The sequence below is a fragment of the Vicia villosa genome, linkage group LG5, assembly GCF_029867415.1.
Source record: "Vicia villosa cultivar HV-30 ecotype Madison, WI linkage group LG5, Vvil1.0, whole genome shotgun sequence".
NCBI lineage: Eukaryota > Viridiplantae > Streptophyta > Magnoliopsida > Fabales > Fabaceae > Vicia > Vicia villosa.
Window position 1 is genome coordinate 172132674 of NC_081184.1, and position 13598 is coordinate 172146271.

The 13598-nt window shown below is 33.9% G+C and overlaps 1 protein-coding gene across 1 annotated transcript; it reads left to right on the plus strand.

Annotated features, from left to right (window-relative positions):
- Positions 1-302: 302 nt before the first annotated feature.
- On the plus strand, positions 303-4044 carry LOC131603982 (pre-mRNA-splicing factor SPF27 homolog). Its single transcript, XM_058876466.1, has 6 exons — positions 303-620; positions 699-874; positions 1738-1821; positions 3500-3569; positions 3664-3797; positions 3893-4044. Exons 1-6 carry the CDS (start codon positions 381-383, stop codon positions 3948-3950), a joined length of 762 nt encoding a protein of 253 aa, XP_058732449.1. The 5' UTR covers positions 303-380; the 3' UTR covers positions 3951-4044.
- The last annotated feature ends 9554 nt before the right edge of the window (positions 4045-13598 follow it).

Here is a 13598-nt window from a genome sequence, read left to right on the forward strand (position 1 = left end):
TTTGTATTATTGTTTCACATTAAAAATTTAATAATATAATTGCAAAATACTTTAAATATCCTACAAGACAATTTTATATATAAATAAAAATTAAATATCAATTATTATAAAAAATGTAATTATAAAAAATATAGTTTTGTTTCTGATATATCCGTGTTCCCGTGCGGAGCACGGGTCGACAATCTAGTTACTCTATAATTTGATGTTCCAGTTTTTAAAACCCTAAACCCTATAACAATGGAAAATTATTTTTAACGCTGGCATAGACGTACCTACAAAATAAACCAAAATTTTTTAAAAAGTATATTTTATTTCTAATCATAGGAGGAGAAACCCTTTCTATCCCACACACTGCGAAAGAAGAATCAAAGCAAGTAACAATGGGAGATCGAAGCAACGGTGACGTTCTGATGCTGGAGGCTCCACCTTCTTACGGTAGTAGGTCAACCAATTCCGACGCCGAAATCATCGACGCATTACCTTACATCGACGACGACTACAGTGACCCTAGGGTCAAAATCGAAGTCGACCGTCTCGTCGAAGAAGAGATGCGCCGTAGCTCCAAGAAACCCGCTGATTTCCTCAAAGATTTTCCACCTCTTCCTACTTTCAATTTTCAGGTAAATCAATCACACTCTTTCTCTCTCACCGTTAGGGTTTTGTGTTTTTTCTTTTGATTTCTGATGAAATTGATACAGGAGTATCCAATGATTGGGAGAGAGTATGAGCGTGTGAGAGCTGGTAGGCCTCCTATTTCTCTTGATAGGTCGAGATATGAATTAGAACTGCCACCAATCAATAAAAGGAACGATGAAACTGCTTGGAAATTAGCTCTTCAAAGAGCTCAACGACTACTTCAATATCAAACTATGAGGTATTCTTTCTGTTCTATGCTACCTTACACTATTAAATTCTCTATATGCTTTTATCATTTCTATTATCTTGTAAAGTCTTAATTCTTTTTATTATAAATAAATTTAGATCAGGGATAACCAACGTTGTTAAATAGCTGCTATATGGAGTGGAATTTAGACAAACCACTATTGTTCCATGATACACTATTTAATAGAAAATATTGTAAATACCAGTGATATAACACTATTGTGTAGTGGATTTTAACAAACCACTATTTTCTGCTATATACAATTGACAACATTTGGGGAGAACCACCAACCTCATTAGGATTAAGGATTTAGAATGCAGTTTCGGCATAACCTACCAATTGCGGAACTCTAGACTAGAACCCAAGTCAGAGTGGGTGTGATCGGAATGTCTAACCATATGTATCAACCACAACTAGTGATAAAGTCTTTGATATAAGCTTCTTGAATAAGGGAAGGATATTATACCGGACTATTCCTTAAGAAATCATGCTTATTTTGAGATTATTCTGAAGTTTCTATTCTGATCATCGTTTGTGGAGAAGTTTATCCAAACTGATTCATTCTTTGGCAAAGTAGGGAATATGATATTTAATGTTGTAGCCAAAAGTTGATTGTGGAGTTGATGTAGAAACACCATAAACATGTCAATGTATGGATACCTTTAATCCACTGGCTTAGAAAAAGTTGCGCTGTTATTGCTATATTTATTCTATTTATGTTATAGTGGGTGTATTATGTTATCTCCAAGTTTGGTCTATCTCTATGATGTTGCACGGAATGTTTTGAACGTTTTAAGATTCAGATTATTAGCATGTTGTTTCCAGTAATTTAACCTGTTCATAATAATCTGCAGGATGGAAAATTTGGATTTGTTGTTGAAATATGGTCCTGATGCCTGGAAACAGCACAACTTGCGATTGGAAGTATACTTGTCAAGGTTTGTTGATTGAATTATTGTGCGTCAAATTTATATGTTAGTTTGTATAAATGCTTGTGCTTGTGCATCATTTACTTTCTTCATACTTTAGCAAATGTAGATTCTGACAGACTTGTCTTTGTTCTGTATGACTGACTTTTATGTAGAATACCGTTTTTCCCTTTCTGTTTTAAATCTTCCCTAGAGAAAACAGCTTAAGCTTTTGCACTGAAATGGTTCTTGAGAGTGATTAATAGTATGTATGATACATGAGGTCGACAGCCTAAGACGTGCTCATGGAATTTTCCCTAAAGTTCCTTATTAACAAGTATTCAGGCCTGATTATTTTTTTCTCATAGGGGTTTGGTTAATCAAGGTTTTTTGGAGAGCTTCACTAAAGAAACTGTTCAACAGATTCTGTAAATCTCTTGTTTAGAGCATTTATTTGTTCAGCGCTTCACAGAACTCGCGACCTTGTACATATAATGCACATGGTGTATATTCTCTGATTTTAGTTAATAATTGTGTTAATAATTATTCTGAGGTAGTTTATTTAATGAATGACTGAAGATTGTTTGACTGTCAATAGGCCATTATCAGGATTACACCGGTTCAAAATGAACCTATTATATGTATCCCCTCGTTTTTTTTTTCAAAGTATATTTAATATAATCCCAATGCAAGAAGAAATAAAGAACTGTTGATCCTTAGCAACGAGTTCTCAACTCTAGAACATTATCCTATATAATTTTAAGAACAGAGACTGCAGCAGTAAACCAAGATCTAGGGGAAAAACATTACAGTCCAAGTAGCTCCTTTTTCTTCATAAAAAGGTGAGTCCTTTGCATCATTAGGCATAGCCCAAAGCTCTAAAATTTTTCTAGTTAAGGACTGTTTTTCATAGCATTGTGTCATTATAGAGGTGGGTCCAAGAGAGTTCGTAAGGGGCTGATTTTTATTTGGCATGACCTTTTAATAGTTTGATAATGATTATCCCTTTTGGCGCAACACTGGACCATATTCAACAAATGGAAATGGGACCTGATGGCTTTAATGGCTTCATAATGCTTCGTTGACGTTGATTGCTGGAGTAGGTTTGTGCTCAGTTCTGTTCTGGTATGTCCTGGTTTGCATCTGGCTGTTGGTTGGAGTTTCAGGGGCTTTGGCAAGGGTTTTGCAGGCAAATCTTTGTTCAGTCTGTGTTTTTTAGGTTGACACAGTGGGCTCAACTAAGAGGTTTTTGAAAGTTACTGGTTCAAGTTTGCTTCTGCTATAGGCTATATATGCGGGGAAGTTTTTTTCATGTTCCTTTGAGTATTTCAGTTGGTTAATTCAGGGGGTGGGCTTTTGCTGCATGATTTAGTTTTTTTTTTGCTCTAAGGGTGCCGTTTGCTTTTGCTGTTTTGTAGTGTTCGATGGTGTTTTGTTTTTGTCTCTTTCATTGCCTGTTTGCTTATACGAGTAGGTGTTTTTTGGGGATGTCCAATTAACATCTCCTTCTACAGCTACTTCCTATCTCAGTTTCTTCTTGTACCTTGCCTTTTATCCTAATACATCTCGTGTTATTCAGGCCATTTTAATAAGTTTGATATTCAAAAATAAAATAAGATTTCTTTCATCTATTTTAATTTTTAGGATCTAATATTCTGTTTTGTATCCTTTCTGTATAGCATTGTTATAGTTGTTTATTTATTTTCAGAATGCAGAAATTAGCTCAGGAACAAAATGAAAAGATTGAAAAAGTTAATCGTGAAAGGAAATATCATCAGGTGAATATGACTTTCCTGTCCACCCTTGTCACTGTTATTTGTTAAAATCCTTATGAAGTTTACTTCAACTCACTATTTTTTAAACTATTGTCAGCAAAACACTGCGTATGAGCTTAATGCTTTGTCCATCCAATGGAATGAGCTCTGTCTGAAAAATATAAACATCAGAGCTGCGTGTGCTTCAGCTGAAACTCACCTTAATGACCTGAGAAGAGAAGCAGCAGAAAGGTGACTTGGCAGTTGGCTATGTAAATTTTGTTTTTCTTGGCCAATTTCATCTTTTGTTTTCTAATAAGTTTTAACTCTTTTTTCTTTTTTTTCAGAGGATGGAACTTGGATGCTCTCACTGAAAATGGGCAATATGCCAATACGGCATCATGAGATTTGTATCTGCTCATCTAGTTTTGTATCTGTTATTCCAACTTTAATTGCTACTATACCTATTAATTAATATTTAGTTTATTATATCATGAAATTATTGCATTTGCATACCCAAAAATATAAACATTCAAATTATTATTAGAGTAAACAGATGGGGTCAAATATAGTTTGTTTATTAAAATCAAGTAAAATTAGTTAAAATTGCTTAAATATTCAGTTATTTTTAGATATAATGTGACTCTTATATTTTGGAGAAGTATTTCAGACACCACATTAAAAAAAATACCGTGTCAAAACCTATAAATTATAAATTATTAAGTGTGGTTTTTTGTTTTGTTTATCATTATTAATTTTATGTATTCTCTAGTTAAATTTTTTTTTTTGGAATCGCCTTTCTCTATCATTGTACTCTTTTGATGTTTAATCATATTAATCCGCTTGTCTGCATCATGTTTTTGTAATTTCATGCGTACAATGTTTTTTGTTTATCATCTTGATAAGTTGATGCTAAGGTGGTTAAAATTTGTTATAACAAGTCACTTCTCAGCCATATATAAAGCTCATTGTTGTGACAGTTTGCCATCAATAAAACAGTCTAGGATTTGCTTATCATCTTGATAAGTTGATGCTAAGGTGGTTAAAATTTGTTATAACATGTCACTTCTCAGCCATATATAAAGCTCATTGTTGTGACAATTTGCCATCCTAGACTTTGCTTATCATCTTGATAAGTTGATGCTAAGGTGGTTAAAATTTGTTATAACATGTCACTTCTCAGCCATATATAAAGCTCATTGTTGTGACAATTTGCCATCCATAAAACAGTCTAGGATTGGGCGATATCGCTTGGGCATTCCCGCCATCATTTGTCAGACTCTTACTTTTATCGGCTTAAGGCAGGAACTGCATCACATTTGAATATGTCTTAAAGAGCATTTAAAGATATGATGTCACAAAATTCAAATATGATTCCAAATTATACGACACGTAGACAATTGATGGAAATTTAAAATTTTCGATAACCATCCATCAGGAGTTTAGGCTATATAAACTGACAACGACTAAGAGAAAGACAACCAATAATCATAGAACTCATACAAGTCACCCGTTGTGACTATTTTGTGGCCATGTCTGACCAGTTTTAGAGCGGTTATTAAATTGGTGTTCCCCGCGGGAACATTCGACGCCCATCGTGTGGCACGGGTAAAACCTTCTCAGGTCGCACAAAATTGCGAACCAACGTACTCATCATCCCTACGGTACCAGGGCTAGCGGCAACAATCAAGAGTTACAGGCTGTCATGGAAGAACTGATCATTGCAGTAGAGAATATGCGTAGCAAAATGAACTACTGCAACACACCATTCAGGCTCTAGCAAATCCAACAGCAGGTCCATTCGGAGGACGACGATTTGGATGACCCAATCGAAACTCAGCCACTATCAGAGGAAATTTGGAATGATCAGGTCCCAGAGAAATTCAAACCATCGCCGCTTGCCACGTTCGACGGAAACGTGTTCCTTAGGAGCATATTTTGAAGGTTAATATGTCGATGGCGATCATCAGGGCTACTGACTCACTTAAGTGTAAACTGGTGGCGGGTACCTTGAAAGAGGTCTCCCTGCAGTGGTGCATGATTCTTCCCCGTTTTTCAATGACTAATTATCAGAAGCAAGCAAGAAAGATGATACACCAGCAAGAAAGAATCAGGGAGAATTCCTTCAAGAATACCTGGATTGTTCCAATGAAGAAACCATAGGTGTCCCACCCTAACCAGGAGATGTTCGTGAAAACTTTCCAAAACGACCTTAAGGTGGGACATTTTAACGAATCTCTAGCTTAAAAGCCCGCGACCACGATGAAAGTTATGACACAAGTTGAATGTTACATCAAGGGAGAAGAAAGCAACACTGAGAAAAGAACTTAGGACGCGAAGGAAAAAAGACCAATAATATCAGAACTTGGCGGGCAAAAAAGGTCCAATGAACAATGTTATCATCGGGAAAAAGCACAACACGTCAAATAGACAGAATGAAGGTCATTTTAACATCTTACCCATTGAACACTCAGCGGGAGAGGATTCTGCAAGAGACATACAATGCATGACTAATCCTAGAATACCATCCCCCGAAGGGAGAAGTAATGGGCATGGGCACTGACAAATGGTGCAAATATCATAAGGTGCGAGCGCACAACATTGAAGACTGTCATCACTTGAAACAAGATGAAGGCAGGGATCAGAGCGAGGATGATCTCCACCCCATAACACCCGAGGAAGGGCATCCCCAGCGAAAAAAGCTTGTGGTATTCAGGAGGAACAAGAGCAAAGCGTTCCACGCCACACCTTAAACACAATCTTCAGTGGCTTCGCAGGCGGTGGAGCGCCTAATCCATCAAGTAAAGAATACTCTAGGCAAGTAATGCATGTGGCGAATGCCCCTCTTACCAAATCAAAATCCCATGATTTGGAAATGAATTCTTATAGGAGAGATTCATAAGACATAATCCCTCATGAAGACAATCCGATGGTGATCAATCTCCATATCAAAATTTGGAATATCAAGAGGGTACTGGTTGATTAGAGTAGCTTAACTGACATCCTATACTGAGATGCTTTTCAGGGTTTGAAGCTAGACCAGGAGCTTTTGCAGCCTTTCAAAGGAACTCTAGTCGGTTTCTCAGGAGACCAAGTGTAGGTGTTAGGCTACGTCACTATAAGAACCACTTCTGGGAGCGTTGGAAATCCTAAGGTAGTTAAAGCCAAATACATGGTGATCAACGCACCATTTCCTTACAACATAATTATGGGAAGACTAGCCTTCAATGCTTTTGGAAGCGGTATTGTCAAACATTGTATCTAAGGATGAAATTAGGGGTGCTCAAAACCAAACCAACCCAATAGAAAACCGCAAACCAAACCAAACCAAATCGAAACCGCAAAAAACCGCATTTAGTTCGGATTAGTTTGGGTCATCTTTTAATAAAACCGCACGGTTCGGTTCGGTTTGCGGTTTGTATTTTGTAAACCGAATCAAACCGAATCAAACTGCATTATGTTACAACCTAACTTTTACTTAACTCACATCCAACCCAAACTTAAATGTATTATACCTTAGCCTTATGATTAAGAATAATTTTCTCGTCCTTACACATATGATTTTAGTCCCGATCTTTTCAAATCTCTAATAGTATTATCGCGCCTTCTTTGCCACATACATCTTCCCTCTTTTTCTATAATCTCTACTCTCTTATATTCTTTCTTTTTTACCTTCTTATTTTTATGCAAATGTTCCCTATTTTAGTTTCATTTTTATCGCACATCTTCTTCTCTAATCTCTCAAATCTTTTGTTTTTTCTTTTTCACCTTCACTAATCTCTCCTATCTTCTATTTTTTTGTTTCATTTCTAGTAATTTTTATATTGTTTTATACTATTATTTTATGTTTATTATTTGACTTTTGTCTAATTTAATTTTTACATATTAAATAGAAAGTTGTTGTCAAAACATGACGAGTTTTGTTGTTATTTGATAGTGTATGAATGTCTAAATACAAAGTTATGTTGTCATCTATATGTATGTATTGTTCAATAAAATATTTGTAAAAAACCGAACCAACCGAACCGAACCAAACCGCATTAGTTTGGTTTGGTTTGGTTCGGATTTTTTTTAAAAGCCAACCGAACCAAACCAAACCGCACGATTTTTTCTCTTGCGGTTCGGATGATTTTTTTCGTCAAAACCGCCCAAACCGCACCGCGATCACCCCTAGATGAAATACCCCCTAAACAACGGGTTAGAGTGACGAAATGAAACCACGAATTGGCTACGCAGTGTTATCAGAGCAGTCATAGGGCCCGTTTGTTTCGGCTTTTTTTAAAAATGATTTTTATAGTGTTACCAAATTTTGTGAAAAATTTTTTTACAAAAAAAGTTTTTATAGAAGCTTCAAATGAAAAATCTGTTTGAATTTTTATTCTTAAAATGTGATTTTAGGTATTTCATCTATTTATGGGGAAAAAATTTGGATATCAAAATTTCAAAAAATCACTTAATTTTGAAGCTATTTCAAATAGATTTTCATAAAAATCATTTTTGAAATACAACTTTTTGAAAACATTATGATTTTGACTAAATTTTGGTCTTCAATTATGTTTGTTTATGTTATAGGATGTCAAATTAAGTGTTTCATTATAGAAAAAACGAATATAAAAAAATTTGTAATATTTTGAAAAACGGTTTTAAAAAATCTATTTTCAAAAATACAAAGAAAAAATCCATTTTTTTAAAGCTGAAACAAACTAGCCCATAAATTGAGGAGAAAAAGGAGTCCAGACCGGTATCTGATGCCCATAAAGTACACTATATAGAACTTAACCTGTAAAGTAATCCTCCTGAAGACAACCTAACGCCCCTTGAAGAATTGAAAATCATTCAGATCTGGCCTAATAACTACCAGATAACGCAAATCGAAACTGCCTTGCCGCTCGAAGAAGAGTATGAGATAATACAGTTGTTGCGAGAAAATGTTGATCTTTTCGCTTGGCTGCAGGCTGAAATGTCAAAAATAGATCCGGATGTAGTTTGTCACCAACTATCCATTGTACCAGAGGTAAAACCACCCGCTGCTCATTTTTCGTATTTTGTTCTTCAATTTGTAGTTAAAGCTGGTACCTTTTTTTTTCCAAGTGAATGATTTCTTCTTGGTTTTTGTTTTTTTAGAGCAAGAATATGGTACATGAAATATGTTTTCAACTTTTTATATTTTTCGGTTATTTGTTGATGGTTTTTGAAGTGAAGTTTTTCAATTGTTTGTTCTTGGTTGTTTTGTTATTTTGCTTCATGTTTACTCAACGTTTTCCCTTTACTGCATATATCGCATTTGATTGGAGAATCTTTAGACTATGTTTGGGAGTTTGGAGGGGAGGGGAGGGGAGGGGAAGACTTCCAAAAATGAAATTTTAAAAAAATATAGGAAAATATTTGACATTTTTTGGAAAAATAATTTTGTTTAGAATGTTAAAAGAGTCATTATCATTAATAAATTTTTAATTTTCAGAATACTAAAAGATATTTGGAAAATTTTTGTAAGTCTTCAAAACCCTTCAAAACCCTCCTTCAATACAATTTTTGAGTTCCCCCATTTTATGGGGTTTTTGGTTTTATGAATAAACTCAAACCCTCCAAAACCCTCCTACCCAAAATCTTTTTATCCTTTTCATCCAATTCTTCATATTTTTCAAAACCCTCCCCTCCCTTCCCCTCCAAACTCCCAAACAAAGCCTTAAACTTTGTTTTCTATTTAACCTTCAAAAATCTTCAAACTTTATTTTCTTTTTATCCTTTCATCACAGAGTTTCTTCTTTCTCTCCTCTGCAATGGACTTTTATTTCTACATAGCAAAGAAATGAGGATGGAAACGAGAAAAAACACAGTAAAGATAAGAGCAACAACCACATCAGGATTGTGATTAGTTGATTCGATATATTTACGGCTTTGATTCAAAGTTTGAAATTTTATGGTTTTGAATAGCTGACTTTGAAATTTGATGTTAGCTTAAAGTTGAATAGTTGATTATTCTTCAGATTAGATTTAGGTTTTTTATGTGTTAGATTTCTAAATGCTTTAATTTCACTGAGTATTGTATTTATGCTTTATTTTTTAATCTCTATTTTTATTTTCCTTCCGATTCTTTGTTTTTTTAATGGGTTTTTATGAGTATTTGTTTTGTAGATTTTTCATGATCTTAGAATGTACATGGTTTGAAATGTATAATGTCCTGTTACCAGAAAAATGAGGTGTTAAAGACAGTGACTTAAAATGAAAATGAAGGAAATGAAGAGGTTGGGTATCTAACTTATCCCATTCAAATTTCCCCCCAAGACATTTAGGCATTTTTTCTTCATTAATCAAGCATTCATACATTTACATTTATGTTCTAAATTTACTCTAATTTTCCCCCTAAGACATTTAGGCATTTTTCTTCATTAATCAAGCATTCATACATTTACATTTATGTTCTAAATTCAACTGACACCTCATTCATCACATGTCATCACATAAGCTAGTTATTTTTGAATCTTTAAGGAAAAGTTAGCCAAAAAGAGAAAGTCATGTTTTCGTCCATGCCTTTATTTGATCCATACCATCTCATTTGCCATTTAAATTTTTAGGCTATTTCATTAAAATATGGTGGTTTGCATTACAAGTTTCTTTTGAAAAAGTCAAAATAAGAGTCTACTTGATTTTACATTAAGTTCAAAAGTTTTATCATATTCATGCTATGCAAATGCTAGTTTATTTCACAATGCATTGTCCTCACATCCATGCCTTTATCATCATCCAAGCTCAAAAACAAAGCAATTAAGCAATTGAAACATATGGTATCATGCTCACAAGCAGTCATGCATTGCATTATCATTTTCACAGTCTAGCATTTAAATACAAATGGAATTGAAAAGTAGACAAACAAAGTTAAAACTCATGGTTTCATAATCATGTCCATGTCATCATCTTCACAAATGAGACTAAATCAAAACCAACTTTGAATCAAACTTGAGCGATCATTATACTACCATTGTTTTCATATCTCTTCTACACTATCAATTCAAAAGAAACCAAAATATAAAACACAAAAATAAGCAATTTGAATAAAAAATGAATTTTGAACTTGAATTAATGATACTTGAGTTAAGTGAATTTGTTTTCTTCCTCCTCTTAACAAACTCATGCCATGGTTCCATCATCCTTTCAAATTGAGATTAGCAATAAACCAATTGTAAATTAATTTTGAAACTTGAATTCATTTTCCTCATACTAGCAGCCCACCTGGGCTGGTCCCGACATTTTAGAGACCCAAGACCAATAATAAAAATGAAACTCTAATAAAATATATAATCTTTTTAGAAAAGAACATCATCTATTTAAATTATAAATAATAACAACAACATCAAAATTAGTCATTTATCCGTGTAACTAATATAAAAAATATCTTATTTTTATTAATATTCGATCACAAGCCCGTCTCAAATATATGCTTAAAGTTATGAGACTTTCAATAATTTGAGACAATGCGATAAATAATTCAAAATTTTGTTAGAGTTGATATAATAGCATGAAAAAAATCGAACTAATTACAATAATTATAAGACCTTAAAAATTTGTCGGTAGACTAAATTAGCTCTAATTCAAAAATATTTTAAATCTATTAATTTAATTTATATATACTTATTTATAATGATTTAATTAAAAATAATATTAATATTATTAAAAAATTTATGTGACTATAAAACAACACAAAACAGTATATTTCAATGTTGAAAATAAAAACACATAACCCGCTGCGCCAGATGAATTACTTTTTAATACTTCAACTCGTCATGTTATATAAATATTTTATTTTAAAATTTTTAAAACTCAAGAAATTATGAGGTCTCTAATTTTTGGAGGCCTGGCCTATCGTCGACCCTGCAGCCCACAGTTTACATACATTACACCAAAGCAATTCAAAGGCAAAATCAACAAAAATAAAATGAAATGCACATTTGAATACAAATTGAATTGTAATTTTCATTTTTCATTGAATTTCAAAATGATTTACATTATAATAGTTTGTTACAAGAGTAGTTACAAATTACAATTCCACATGGAAAATTATACCCCGTACCCCTACATTTATCCCAATACCCCTACAATTTTAAAAAAATCTCAATTTTGTCCTTATTAAATTTTTAACTTTTCTTTTTTATTTTTTTTTTTCAATTTTACTGAACCGGATATTCCAGGGGGATATCCCAGGGGTGGGTGTTCCGGTTCTTTTTTTTTTTTCAATTTTGCGCAGTCGATGATGGTCGGATGTTGCATCGGGAAGGCTTCCTCGTAGCTGCTGCGTGCGGAATCAAACGAGATCGAGATCTGGAAGTTTAAACTGCAAGGTTCTTCTTCTGCAAAAGAAACAAATGTGAATTGAAAATGCTTCAAATAGATCTTTGTTTTTCTTTGGTGATTTGGTATATTGTTTATAGTTTTAACAGGTTTTAATTCTGTTAGGTTTGTGATTGTTTCATATTTCATGGAGAATGTTAATAAAATATGATGAAACATGATTTTTGAAAATTATTGATGGATGGATGTTGTTGTAAAGTGTTTATGGTTTGTATTTGTGCATCTGAGAAAACAAAGGAACCGGAACACCCACCCCTGGGATATCCGGTTCAATAAAATTGAAAAAAAAAAGGAACCGGAACACCCACCCCTGGAATATCCGGTTCAGTAAAATTGAAAAAAAAAATAAAAAAGAAAAGTTAAAAATTTAATAAGGACAAAATTGGGATTTTTTTAAAATTGTAGGGGTATTGGGATAAATGTAGGGGTATGGGGTATAATTTTCTTCCACATGGCTAAGCCAAGACCTTCACATATCCACTCCACAATTTTATTCAATTCCCTCCTCATATGATCACTCCTAACAGATTTACAACTCACACATTACCCCTCACCTCACGTGAATTATTCATAATACACACACTTGAATGAGAATTCACATACTTTTACAAATGATTCACATGCTTACACTCTACCCTAATTTCAACTATATATAAACCTAGAATTCATAACAATTGAGGCAGCCACGAATTCACCTTGAGAAAGATTCCATCCACTACCCTTCAACCTTTAAAAACCTTATATTGAAAGCTTTTTGCTAGAGCAATTATAGCCTCACCTTGAAGCTCTAATTGGCCGAGCTTAGCCTCCATAATCCTCAAGCATCACCTCCGTAGAAGCCATCAACAATGCACATAGAGAATTGACAAAAGAAGAAGAAGGATTCAGAGTAGAAGAAGGAAGGGTTACAAGGAAAAACAAGAAGAGAAAAGAGTAACGTAACCTAGACCATCAACTCAGAGGATTTGATCCGATTTTGGTACCTATAGGCTCCATTTTATGTTTTTTGTTGCTTGATAATCATTTATGAACGCTTGAAACCCCCTTGTTAATTATGTTATATGATGTTGATTTGCCTAGATCGGACCTATTGGTGAACCTGTTGTTGTTTCTGTTGGTAGATTAATGTTTTGGGGATAGTTTCGGGTAGGATTAGGCCATGTGTTTGGATATCATAAAATCAATATAGTGGAATGGAACAGAGTGAAGCAGAACAAAGATACCATTCTATTTGTTTGAAAATTTCATGACGGAATAAGGTAAGTTGTTCATTTCGCCAACAATGCACATAGAGAATTGACAAAAGAAGAAGAAGGATTCAGAGTAGAAGAAGGAAGGGTTACAAGTAAAAACAAGAAGAGAAAAGAGTAAAGTAACCTAGACCATCAACTCAGAGGATTTGATCCGATTTTGGTACCTATAGGTTCCATTTTATGTTTTTTGTTGCTTGATAATCATTTATGAACGCTTGAAACCCCCTTGTTAATTATGTTATATGATGTTGATTTGCCTAGATCGAACCTATTGATGAACCTAGGATTCATCGCGGTTGGGTCTTTATCTTGTTGGATTTGTGATGTAGTTGTTGTTTCTGTTGGTAGATTAATGTTTTGGGGATAATTTCGGGTAGGATTAGGCCATGTGTTTGGATATCATAAAATCAATAGAGTGGAATGGAACAGAGTGAAGCGGAACAAAGATACCATT